This window comes from Agelaius tricolor, unplaced genomic scaffold (assembly GCF_023055355.1).
Source record: "Agelaius tricolor isolate 1412-34295 unplaced genomic scaffold, bAgeTri1.0.p SCAF_8, whole genome shotgun sequence".
NCBI lineage: Eukaryota > Metazoa > Chordata > Aves > Passeriformes > Icteridae > Agelaius > Agelaius tricolor.
Window position 1 is genome coordinate 48,374,387 of NW_027269268.1, and position 12,655 is coordinate 48,387,041.

At 35.6% G+C, this 12,655-nt stretch overlaps 1 protein-coding gene across 6 annotated transcripts in view; it reads left to right on the forward strand.

Moving 5' to 3' along the window:
* Positions 1-12,490, forward strand: part of FAM184B (family with sequence similarity 184 member B) — a 36,189-nt gene extending 23,699 nt beyond the window's left edge. The window contains exons 4-12 of one of the 6 annotated variants that reach the window (XM_071432653.1): positions 1,756-1,968; positions 2,681-2,834; positions 3,941-4,053; positions 4,458-4,642; positions 7,343-7,489; positions 8,991-9,108; positions 9,293-9,397; positions 10,028-10,251; positions 11,746-12,490. In XM_071432653.1, the coding sequence (XP_071288754.1) occupies positions 1,756-1,968; positions 2,681-2,834; positions 3,941-4,053; positions 4,458-4,642; positions 7,343-7,489; positions 8,991-9,108; positions 9,293-9,397; positions 10,028-10,251; positions 11,746-11,836 (1,350 nt within the window). In that variant the 3' untranslated portion in view covers positions 11,837-12,490. The remainder of the gene's footprint in view (positions 1-1,755; positions 1,969-2,680; positions 2,835-3,940; positions 4,054-4,457; positions 4,643-7,342; positions 7,490-8,990; positions 9,109-9,292; positions 9,398-10,027; positions 10,252-11,745) is intronic. The other 5 variants (XM_071432655.1, XM_071432654.1, XM_071432659.1 and 2 more) reach the window with 5 other exon arrangements.
* The last annotated feature ends 165 nt before the right edge of the window (positions 12,491-12,655 follow it).

Genomic DNA, 12,655 nt, shown 5'->3' on the forward strand with positions numbered 1-12,655 from the left:
AAATACAATTTATTTTGGTTTTACTTCTTATGCCATATTACTGTTTAGGTTATGTTAGGTAATGTTTGCATCTCTGAGATCACTTTGTGCAATTCTGGTAGATAAAAGTGAATTAGTAATGGAATTAAAGTACAGTTTTTTCAAGAACTTTTGTTTTGCAGCAGGAGGACATTATAAAACAAAATTCCAGAGTGTTGCTGCTTTGTTAATAATGAAAACATCCAAATAGATTCTGGACTGATGTGATTTGACAGAGCTTCATTGGCTTAAATGCTGCTTTACCAACTTCAGCAAATTGAGGGTCTGGCTGTCTGTTTAGAAGTCAGGAAGTGCAAAAATTATTTGGGCACTGCAAAACATTCCAGAGAAGGATTTTCACTGGTGGATTTGAAAACCTTTTTAATTGCAAAAGAGGAGGTGGAAACCTGATAGGATGGAAATGTTTGTTTCTTAACTTCTGATATGTTAAAAGCACCAGGATTCATGAGAAAGAACATGTTTGTATGTCTGATACATCTCTGTAGAACTTTTCCCCTTAATCACTGGAAAACAATGGTTTTAAAACTACTTTTCCATCTGATTTCTTACTACATTGTGTTCCCAGCTCAGCCTATTTCTAGTTAGTATGATCTTTTCTTTCATGTTAGAAGTCCTTTGGGCCAATAATTGTCTCTGAAGAGTTGGGGAAGTTTATAACATTGGGACCACAGATTAAGTTTGTATAGGCCTCTATTCATCTCTCCTGCCTAGGTGACTAATTTGCTTAAGAAGTATTCCAAGTAACCTTTTTCCTGTTTCAGATTTTTCTATTATAAAATATACAGTCTATTTTTCTGACACATTTTTTTCAGTCCCTTTATTTTCAGGAAGCCCATAAAAAAATGCATGCTTGGGTGTAGTGATGCTGATGCATATTGTGTCAGCTGATAGGAGGCACTGTGCAGCATTAAGTCTTTCACATCAAAGGTTAGTTTTAAGAGGAACTGCAGTACCTAAAAACTTCAGTGTTTCTTTTCTTTATATAGGAAAATATTGGCTTGAGTTCAATAGGTGTGAAGACAAAGTAGGGTTTTTAGCCTGTAACCAGAAACCAAAGTGCCCCTTTGATTAAATCTTATGATTTACCACATATTTCTTTAAAAAGTAATAAAAAAAATTTCATCATCTCCTGAAACAAAAGTATGCTTGGCAAGTGGCTTTGGCATCTGCCTATTCTTGGAGTGTATCCAGGCTACAGACAGATCCCATTACACAGATATATGAAAGACAATTAATGTTTTTCATTACAAATAGTATTTGGCAATTATTCTTCACTAGTTTGATCAGGAAAATTGGTTTCATTTGATGACACAGTGGAAGAAGCCAAGAAAAAACTGGATGAATAGTGAACTTAAACTCAGTCTGAGGCAGGTGAAGCTAGGTGCTGTTTCAAATTAAATATATCAGTTTTGTTGGATAGCTTCAGCAGAGCCTTAGGCCTGCCTTCTTGTTTGTGCCATATTATTGTGCAAATTGAACATATGAGATGAAGATGATTTGAAATTTTTAAAAAGTACTTGATAAGCAACAGACACTATATGCAAAAAGGTTGTCATTCTTCACTGAAAAAAAGTGTTGTTTTCTTGCACAAAACAAGCATCTTGCTATTTTTTCATAGAGCAAGACAAGCTCATAAAGTGTGTTCAACTTTACATAATTCCTCTCCATTGTGAATGCAGCTAATAATCCTGTCCTGCTGATTTACTTTTCTGGAAGGTGGCTCAGCTGAAGCAAATATTAGAACAACAAGCAAATAATTTCAAGGAGTCACTGAAGAAACATAATCTACAGTCCAACAAGGAAAAAGAGAAACTTTTGCAGGATCTTCAAAACACCATTAAAGAAAACCAGAATGTTAAACTGCAGTTGGAGGCATCACATCAAAAAGTCTTAAAAATGTTGGAGAAAAGCAAGAATCAGGAACTTAAGGTCCATTTACTACATACTAATGTTAAAAATATATATATATTTATGGGGTAAACCATCTGAGTGAGAGCCAATTATCAAAACTCAGTTACCTCCAATTAATTTAATGATGGGTTGCTATTGTTGCATATAATGAATTATTCTGGGATTTTTAAACTTCCTCATCATCAGGCTGGGACGGGTGGGTTGGTTGGTGGTTTGTGGGACTTTTGTTTTGTTTTTTAATAATTTTAACATTTTAACTTAGACCACAGTGTGAATATAATATATCCTACAGTTAGGTTGCAATGAATATAAGCTCCTTTATCTGTGCACCTACTTCAATACAAATACAAGGGAATTCCTGAGAGTATTACTAACAGAACTCAGTTTTATTATGTTTCATCCATTATTAATTTATACATAAATACTTAAGAAGTATAATAGACACATATAGTGATGTGTATTGCCTTTTATACCTTCAAGAAATCAATTCAGTAAGTGATAGCCAAGGCTTTTAAAGGTTCAAGTGAATTGATTTTAGTGACAAAATGTTAATGCAATATACTGAAATTCTAAAGATAAAATGTCTTGTAAAGTGGTGATGAAAATTAAAGTTCTACAAAAATTTGAAAGTTCTAAATGAAGGTCAGATTCATCCTAGCATTACAAGCAAAACAACAAGCTGATAAACAGGCTCCAACTACTTTGTTTTTGGGGGGACTTTTGCTTACAGGAGGCAGAAGAACGTTTGAAAAAGGAATTTAATGAGACTTTCAAGATCCAACATCAGTCTCATAGGCTGGAAATACAAACCTTGGAAGAGAAAGCAAAGAAAGAACTCCATGATGAACTTGAGCAGATACAAAAGCAGCAAGCCCTCTTGCTAGGTATAGTGTCTCATGTCATGCACAGTTCCTACTGCTTGATTATATATATGCTGAGAACCACTGACTTTCATCCCATTCATTTTCTTTCCCATTTTCTGGGAACTCAGATCTTTGTTAATCTCTTTTGTCATACCCTGCAATTTCAAGAATATAGTCTTAATATTCTTTGTTAACCAAGCTCTCAACTGTCAGCAGCAAAATGTTGCTGAGAGAGTAGTATGGTGTACAACATTTAAGTATGCATTATCAGGCATATTAGATTGGAAAATTATAATTAGTTCATATAATTTTCCCTTTCTTTTTCTATGTTGAGATGAATTTTTATATGTGCTTCAAGTCTGTTCCATTGAGTTCAGCAGTGGAGAGTCAGTTTCAAAAGTGCTCAAAACTGTTAAGAACTAAACAGGACACTGCACTAGCAAAATGTGTAATATCTTCAGGTTTAATCTCAGGTTATTAAAGCTCATCTATAAAATATTTTTTAATTAAATAAAGAATAATTTAAAAGTATTTTACATACGAACTGAATTTTATTCTTGGATTTTTTCCACTAGTAATTAAAATTTTCTTGAAGATTTCTTGCTTTCTGAAGTTTAGACTTTAAATAGATAGATTCTCTTCTTCAAAAAAGATTCTCTTCTTCAAGAAAGATTGTAGGGAGACAACAGAGATAAAAACTTTTTGCTTCTTGTACTTGAAAAACTTGTACCTAATATACCCAAAAGCGTGCATAAGCATTGTACTTCTCTAACACAACCAGAGCTTTCCTCAATCTGCCTTATGGCCCTCTGTAGAAGACCAGCTGAATTAACAGTAAAGCTCAATATTAGAAGAAACAATGGTGATGATGTGGTCTGCAATACAACCGCCACAGAATTATCTCTCTGAGCCTGATGTGGACTAATTGCTTTTGTAGCTCCATATCACCTTATTATTGCTCAGCTGAGTTACCTCTCTAGTAATAGGAGGCCATTATGCTTAATGGGGAAGGAGTTGAGGAACAAAGCAAAATGTAATGAATTAATGTTTTCATCTACATTCCCTGTATCTGCCTTCCCCATCCAGCTGGCCTCTGACTGCCTAAATGACTGTCTGATTGTTACTAGGATCTCTAAGGATGGAACTCTCCGAGCAGCAGACATCATGCACAAACCTAAAGAAGCAAATAGAAGAATTACAAATGGAGCTGAGGAGTGTGAGGACATTGAAGAAGCAACAGGCAAGGGACCAGTTTGTACTTCATTGCCATGTCGTGTCCAGCAAAAGCAATAATATCAAATTTCTCTCTCTAGTGATAATAAAAGTATACAGTCTCTTCCAGAAATGCAATGAGTTTTCTGCCTTTATGTCTCACTTTAAATGTTTTTAATTTTTTGCCCTGTGGGCAGGCTTTTTCTTTCCAATTAAAGATCAGAATCTACAAAAGAAGTAAATGAATGAATGTTACAATAAAATAAATTCTGTAGAGACTATAGATTATATTTAGAAACTTTTGATCCCTGATTTTGCCTTGCACATATAATTGAAAAATCAGATCACAAAAATGCAATGCACACAAATCCAGGAAGATGTTAACATTAAAAATAAGAGGCTGTGAATAACTAAATTTGGCCTTTTTCTTAGGAAGGAAGTAGCCAAAGCCAGATCAGATCTCTTCACGATGAACTGGAAAAATGTCAGAGTGAAATTTCTGAACTCAAGAGAGAGAATTTACTTTTGAAGGACACAGTGGAGCTGCTCAGTGCTGAGTTGGAGACACAGAAGCAAGAAGCTGCACAGCTTCAGGATAGAGATAAACAGCATAGAAGGTTTGCCTTGAATTCACACTTGGCAGTGCTATCAGAGATTCAATAATTATGCCAGAGTGAGTGGTGTTCTAAGCGTGATGCATGTCAGAATCTTTCCTTTCTAAAGTACTAATTTTAGAAGCTAGGAATTTTGCAAAAGCAGTAGTTCATTTCACATTTTCCTCCAGCCATAATAGATGCATTTGAACTAATTGTTCATTATATGTTACAGAAAAGTATGTCTATTGTATCCCCCCAGGAGTGACCTGAGAAAATATGCATGATGTCAGCCTTTCAAAGGCACTGGAAGACATAAATCCCAAACTCACCAAAGAGCTATTAAAAAGAATATAGAAGTTTCTGAGCAAATATCAGGTTTTTATACATACTCTGTAGCTGAAACCAATGGACTGTTAATTCCAAAGGGGACGCTTGAGAATGCCATATACTCCCTGTAAGAGTTTGCTTTGGCTGTAGCAGCCAGATTTGCCCAGGGGAAGTAAGGGCAGTGCCAGTGGATAGTGACAGTGCCTCTGGGCTGATGGTGAGCCTGGCACTGTGAGAGGCTGTCAGGACACAGGAGGGGCAAGGTGACTGCAGTCTTGGCCATCTTGTAGAAGGTAAACCATGTCTTAGTGTAGCCAGAGGCTCAGCACACATGGTGCAAAAGGGTCTTCCCATTTCTGTTCAGAAAAAGTGCAGAATGCCAGGATCAATTATGTTGGAAAAGACCTCTGAGATCTTTGAGTCCAGCCTGTGACCACCATGTCAACTAGAGCATGGCACTGGGTGCCCCGTCCAGTCTTTCCTTAAACACGTCTGGGCAGCCCATTCCAATGTCTTCCTTTGAAGAAATTCTTTCTACTGTCTAACTTAAACCTCCCCTGGCATGACTTACAAAGGAGACAAGACTGGGTTCACTGCCCACTGCATTTGTATGGGTGTTGAATCCTTTGAAATTTATGGATGAACATACTTAACACATTCTCTTTGCAGAGAGACTGAGGGATCTGGTGTGTGGGTATCTTTCAATCCATTTTTGCAGTGGTGCAGGATATATGCCCCTAACTACACAAGCATTTATATAAAAGGATTTCTGAAGAGTGTGACCTTAAAGGAATCTTTAAAATTATGGCATATATAGTCCAGAAAAAAGCATTCAATGGATAGAATATCTCTCTGCAGACTGTCAGAGTGGCCAGAGTAATTCCATTCCTGTCTACCAGTCAGTAGATATTTAAAGAATGAGTAATTTTTTTTTTTTGCCATTGCACTCTTTGGAGAGTTACTTCAAAGTGAATTTCATTTCAAGCTTTTGAAGCCAGATCAATAGAGAGAATTGCAAACCAGAGAGTTGCATTAATGCCCTCAAGCTACCTTGAAGGAATTTAGAGACTCTGTTCATGAAGAGAAGAATTATTCACGTGTCAGCGCTGAGGTCTAAAAGGCCTCAAATGCTAAGGCTGCTGGGCTGGAGGATTTTCTTTACAGGTAATGAATGGTGTAGCTCTACTACAGTAAGCATTTGGAAAGGAAGCATTAATGGAAATTATATAAGGAGAAATCCTTCAAATAACTGGAGGTAGGACCAAAGCACTGGAGTGGACTTAGGCCTCTGATACAGGCTGCTCTGAAATTAACCCATGGCATATTTGAAAATCTAACTTGCAGCTCTTGGGTTTTTTTGGTTTGTTTGTTTGTTGTTTTTTTTTTTTTTTTTTTTTTGCCAGACTAATAATTTGAGTAGAGGAGTAGTTAAATTGGTGCATATAAGTAATTGGTATTTTTACTTTTAACAGCAGTGCCTCTGTCTTATGCCAGTTTCTTTTCTGATTTGAAAGCTGATAGGGGCTTGTTACTTGCGTGTGACAAATTTTTATAACAAATTACTTAAAATTACTAGTCCTACTCTTGCCAAGTAAGTGAAACCCATAATCTGCTCAAAGTAATAATTCCTCTTTCCATTCTCTTGAACTGTGTGATTTCCACCTCCAGTACAGAAAGCTTTTACAAGGATGAGGAAAAGAGCAGACAGTGGTGTTTTTATGGGAAGAGAGAACAAGTCACCAAATGGGTCTTCTGAAGGAGAATATTCTACTCCTGAATATTCATTTCAAGGGATCCTTCTCCCTTTTTTACCCTTATTCTTCTGCTGCTTATTTTATGCTAAATGCCAAATTAGTCACTTCCATGGCTGTGCTCTAATTTCAAGGGGAGAAACTAGATTTTTTTTTTTTTTTAGTTTTTTTTAATTTTTTTTTTAGTTTTAGGATGATGATAGGCAGTATTAAATGTTTCTGGTGTCATGATGTAGTGAAATATATCATGAGAGCCTCGTGTTAAAATGCCAGATATTTCAACATGATTTTGCTTAATACAAATAAGTTCCTATGGTACTTTGTTATCATGTTTTGTCATTAAGATTGACGTACAAACTAACCCTCGACAGAATATCAATTGCACCATTATAAGGAATAGACCTTGAATTTCCTGAAGGGTGAAGGCCAAGTACTTTTCAAAATAATTTTTCTCTTCCTCAGTGTTAAAATTTTTCTTCTCAGATTGCAACCAAAATGTCAAATCTGTAGGCAGAAGCCAGATCTTTGCCCAGTTAACTACCCTTGCAGTCAATAAAACTCCTCAAAACTGCATGCTTTGATCAATGATAATAAACTAATATTGAAACCTGAGAATTCAGACATATTTTAATACCAATGAAAGGCTACTGGTAGAAGACCTCAATATCAAGCATAAAAAAGAACTGGACATATTGAAAGGAGATCACCGGAAGGAAATTGAAACCATAGTATCTGATTTCAGCAACACTCAGGCACATCTCCAAGCAAAGATTTTCTCCTTAGAAACTGCGTAAGTAATTTAACAATAAACTCTGGCTCATGCTGGCAATGAGTTCTGTTTCTATTTATTATTCTTAGTACATATAGTTTTTTTTATTAATCATAAGTAAAATACTATAAGGATCAAAATAGAAGTGCATAGGTATTATCTTTGCAAACAAAAAAGACTCAGCCACATTGTAATAAATTCTGGATATTGCTTAATCTAAAGCACTGTACATGAAGATTTACAATGCTTAACTAAAACTTGCATGTATCAAAATAGAAGTGTATAGGTATTGTCTTTGCAAACCAAAAAGACCCAGACACATTGTAATAAATTCTGGATATTGCTTAATCCAAAGCACTATAAATGAAGTTTTACAATGCTAAATTAAAACTTAGATGTATCAAAATAGAAGTGTATAGGTATTGTCTTTGCAAACCAAAAAGACCCAGACACATTGTAATAAATTCTGGATACTGTTTAATCTAAAGCACTATACATGAAGTTTAACAATTCTAAATTAAAATTTGCATGTAGGATCTAAAATTTTATGAAGTGTAAAATCTTCTATGTTACAGATACACCAGAGGCCTTGATCCATTATCTTGTTGTTAATTTTGTTCAGCAGAGCAGCATCATTGACTAAAGGCTTCTTAACCTCATTCTCACTCCCTTAAAAATTTCCAAGGAAAATGATGCTCATGCAAATTAATGCAGTTTGCAGCCCCCTGTGGATTGAAGAAGTTCTATGGTGTTTCAGATTGAACAGGAGAGACCCCTCAGAAATAATCCCATATATATATATATATATATGTATATATCCCTCCTTCTTTTCTCTTATCCCAACTGTTCAGAAGCAGCAGAAGTCCAGAAGAGAGGCTTGGCATGTAAGCAGGCCTCTAACCTTTAAACCTTTCAGATGTAAAGATTTATCTTTTTATTTTAATTCAGAGATAACTCTAAGGTAATAAGAGTCAGGGGTGGTCCTCTCAAAAATGTTTACCCACACATTAAAAAAAGGAAATTTAAGGAATTTTAAAAGCTAAACTCAGACTACAGGTTTTGACTTTGCAGGGTTACTAAAGCAGCATGCATATCCATGTTTATCTTCATGAAAGTTACAGGAATTGAGTAATTCTCAGGATTCCAAAGTTACTGGTCAGAAAAGAGAACAAGTAGATGAATATAGATATGTATAGATTCTCTGACACTGATTTCTTTCTTTAGGAAACTAGACTAGCAATATGATGTGCAAGCTTGTTACTATTTTACATAAGGGGCTGGATTTTACACTGGACAGGTGTTGTGGATTAACCCTGGAAATTTATTTTGGAACTCCAGAAGATTCTATACTTCTACATAAACCATGTACAGGCGCCCATTTTATAAAAATCCTGCTTTATTGGAAAGGCCTGGCTATGTCCCTGTATTTTAGGCTTGGAACATAGGGCAGAGTACATCCAAGGTTTCTCTTGAACCTAATCTGAGGAATTTTTTTTTCTGGTCTGTATTTTCTTTGGTACAGACTTAAAGAATTAGAAGAAAAGTCAAAAAAGTGGGAGTCCAGGCCTGAAGATACACACCTTATAAACTGTCTGCAAGACAAATTAAGTGAGAGAGAAGAGATTATCAAGCAGCTGGTGGTAAGACTGCTTTTTATACGGACATACCTATTTTGGAATCTATTGCAAGGCTCTATGCAGTGTTTCACACATTGCTTCACTCTGGTTGGTTGTTTCTGTTCTGGAATACTTTGACAAATGTGTCTTTCCATACCAGCTTCCAACAAATACATGTTTCCATACATGTAACTTTGTTTCCCTTCAGGAGGGAAGAAAATGTCAGCATTCACTTTCAGCCAACACTGAATCTTACAGGAATCGGTCATTTTCTTTCAACCCCAATACAGCATGCCTGACTCCCTCCATGAAGGTAAGATGAACAATGCAATTAAAATCACAAATTGTGATAGTTTTATTACTATTTGAATCATATCAGGACAATAAAAATGCTATCCATGTTTATGATGATATTCAGTAGAATTCTTTCCAGTGCCAACCTACAGTCAGTTGTTGAGCATAGGAGAAATTCATTAGAGGTATATATGCAACATAGATAACTGGTGTTTAAGCCAATATAAAACACCAGAACTCTGACATCAGTCTTCCACTGGGATAAGCATGGCCATTGCTTGCAGATTTGAGAGGTGCTAATCAGGATATTGCATGCATCAAGGCAAATTATGCATCTGTTTGAGTTGCTTGGTATCTGCCCTTTGTCATTCCAGCCCTTCTGCATGATATTTCTACAAATAGCCATAGAAAGAAGGGAGATCAAGTTGGTGGAAAGCACCTTCATGTGTCTAAAATCTCAGGGTCAAATACATGTTGTTTTAATTGGATGACAAAATCCATGGATACAGCATACCCTGGAAATTTAATTTAAATGCCTATAGAAAAATATAGAAATCTTCCTATTTGGGTGTTCCTTGTAAGGTATTTGGGAATGAGGTATTGTTAAGGTTTTATAGAATAAATTGTAAAAAATGTGTATGTAATGAAGTTTTCTGTTACAATAAAAAAGCAGAAGAAAAAGGTTGAGGTGCCCAGTCGTGTTGTCAGTGTTCCGAATTTAGCTTCCTACGCAAAGAGTTTTTTGAGCTGTGACTTGAGATCAAAAAGAAGTGCTCCTCAAATAACAAAATCTACAAGCTTAGACCGGAGTTCTGGCTGCCTCAGGGTGGGCTCTCCATCAACACAGTCCTCAGACAGCACTGCTGCCACAAGGTATTTGTCCATTTTGTATGATGATAAATGAATTAATATTTAGAATCTTGTAGGCAATTCAAACACATTTGACATGAAATACACAACGATGTAAGGTTCCTACTGTGCAGTGAACTCTGTATGTTTGGTTTTCTACAGATAGATCCAGAACTTTACTGCAAAAGTGGGCTATAATCCCTGCCCAGCAGACCTTTTGCTTGCAACCCGTCCTGGTAGGGAAAAAAAAACCCAAGTAAACCAACCAAACAAAACACACACACACACACACACACACACACACATATACACACAAAAAAAGGAAAAGGAGCTGCCAGTATTTTACTAAGAATGTAGTTAATTGTGAACATGGCATCTTTCAATGGTTCTGTTGTGTGTCTTTTGTGTCTTCCTTCTTATTTTTATTGCCTCACCTTGCACTTGGTAGATGTGGATGGCATGTTTTTATTTTAAGAAGTATTTGAATGAACTTAGGCTGATCATTTGGCAAAGCTTAAAGATTTCAAAACTGATTAGCAGATACTTAACTTAGTTTTTTTCTCTCTGAGGAGCTTTAATTCTTCAAATTTTTGAGTTATGTAAACGATGTTCAGTGTTTTATAACATAAACTGTCTCTTCAAGAAATAGTTAAAAATGTATGTAGCTAATATACAGTTAAAAATCTCCAAACCTTGCCACTGTATTTCAGGGCAAAATCTAGCCTTCTCAGCTATCTTCTGGTGGAGATTTAGTTATCCTGTAAATTATGTGCAAGAGAATTCTTTCCTTGGGGGCAGATGGTGCTGACTGCTGACAAAAACAACCTGGGACAAAGGCTTAGATCTTCTTTGGCAATTCCCAGTTCTTTAAGATACAAACATGCTGTGTCATGCCAGATGACTGCCAAGGCAAATGGGATTTCTGTTTTAGACGGAAACAAACGTGCAAGGAGACTGAGCTTGGCTGCTGCTCCCTTAATTCTTTTAAATCAGTCAATCATAAATTAAGTCCTATTTATTATCGTATGTTAAAAAAATCCTGAATGATGGAAAATCAGGGATTATGTAATAGGATTGATTATGAATGCCAGGTAGCGTTCAGAAAAATCTTTCCATTTCAAGTAGAACTTTTACCCAACATTTTTAATGCATAAATTGTATTTGGTATTTTTAAGAGTGAATTGCAGCTGCCATTGATTTTCAAGACTTCATATTCTTGAAGCATCCTTTTGTTTAATTTTTTTTGGGTGTCAAGTTAAGAACTATGTTCAAATGTTTCTGCAGAGTTCTGTTAAACTCTGCTTCATGCTTTTCTTCATGTTACAATCAGTGCTGCTAGTCCAGTTACCTGGCTGGCACAGATCCCACTAAAACTGTACCTGGCACCTTTTGGCCTCATCCATTCATGTGAGCACAGAACCATTCATGGGATGATGAGTTTTTCTGGGAAAAGTATTACATGTTGATAAGATTGTAAGTAAGTAGGTTGGTGATGCTAATGCTTATTTGTTTGCACAGGACACATGGCAATGAACCACCACAAACCAAAGATGACCAAAAACAAGACCCTCAGCATCAAGAATGGTTTACTAAGTATTTTTCATTTTAAAGCAAACTATTTCCATACTTCTCAGAATTTCTATAAAAGTAATTCCAGTTTCCTTTTTAGGAATGATAATCCAATAGATGATTTAAGGGAAGAAAAAAAAAGTAATTTCTAAGTTAGGAAATACCTGCTCTCTCTTACATCTAGTAACTATGGAGTTATAGGCATGAATTTCAGGAAAATGCTTTTTTTTAAACAACTTCTATAAAAAATTAATGAAAAGTTTGGATACAGTTACATGAAAAGACTTTTTAATGAAGAGACTGTATCACTCCACAATTTCATTAAATATGGAATTTGGACTCTGATATGTTCTGTCAATTTGGCACCAGCTGAAAAAATATCTTCCTTCTGTACATTTATACGCTTGCTTCATCAGCTGTTTAAAGTAAGTTCTGCATATAATAATGTAATTTTAAAAGTTTTTTATGCTTTTTGTTAAATTAATTTTAAGCTGCACTGCATGTAGTACATCTTCAAAAATAGCATGTTTATAGCAGGCTGGTTCAGAAATAATTTCTGGTTTGCTTCATAAACTGTTTTGTATATTTATATCTATTTGCTATGTAATATTCCCATTGAATTTCAATATATGTATCAGCCTGATAAATTAGGGTGATATGTAAGTATGAACATTAAAGCTTGTAAATGATCCAATTTCTGTGTTTTTCAAAAGAGTTCTCTGTTAATGCTGAAGTCAGACTTGTACATTGAGTTCCAGTGATGACAACTGCACCCTTGTACCTTTTAACTCAATACTAGTTTTATGCCCACATAAAAGCAAAGTGGGGGAATGACCACATTTATCAGATCATGCTTATG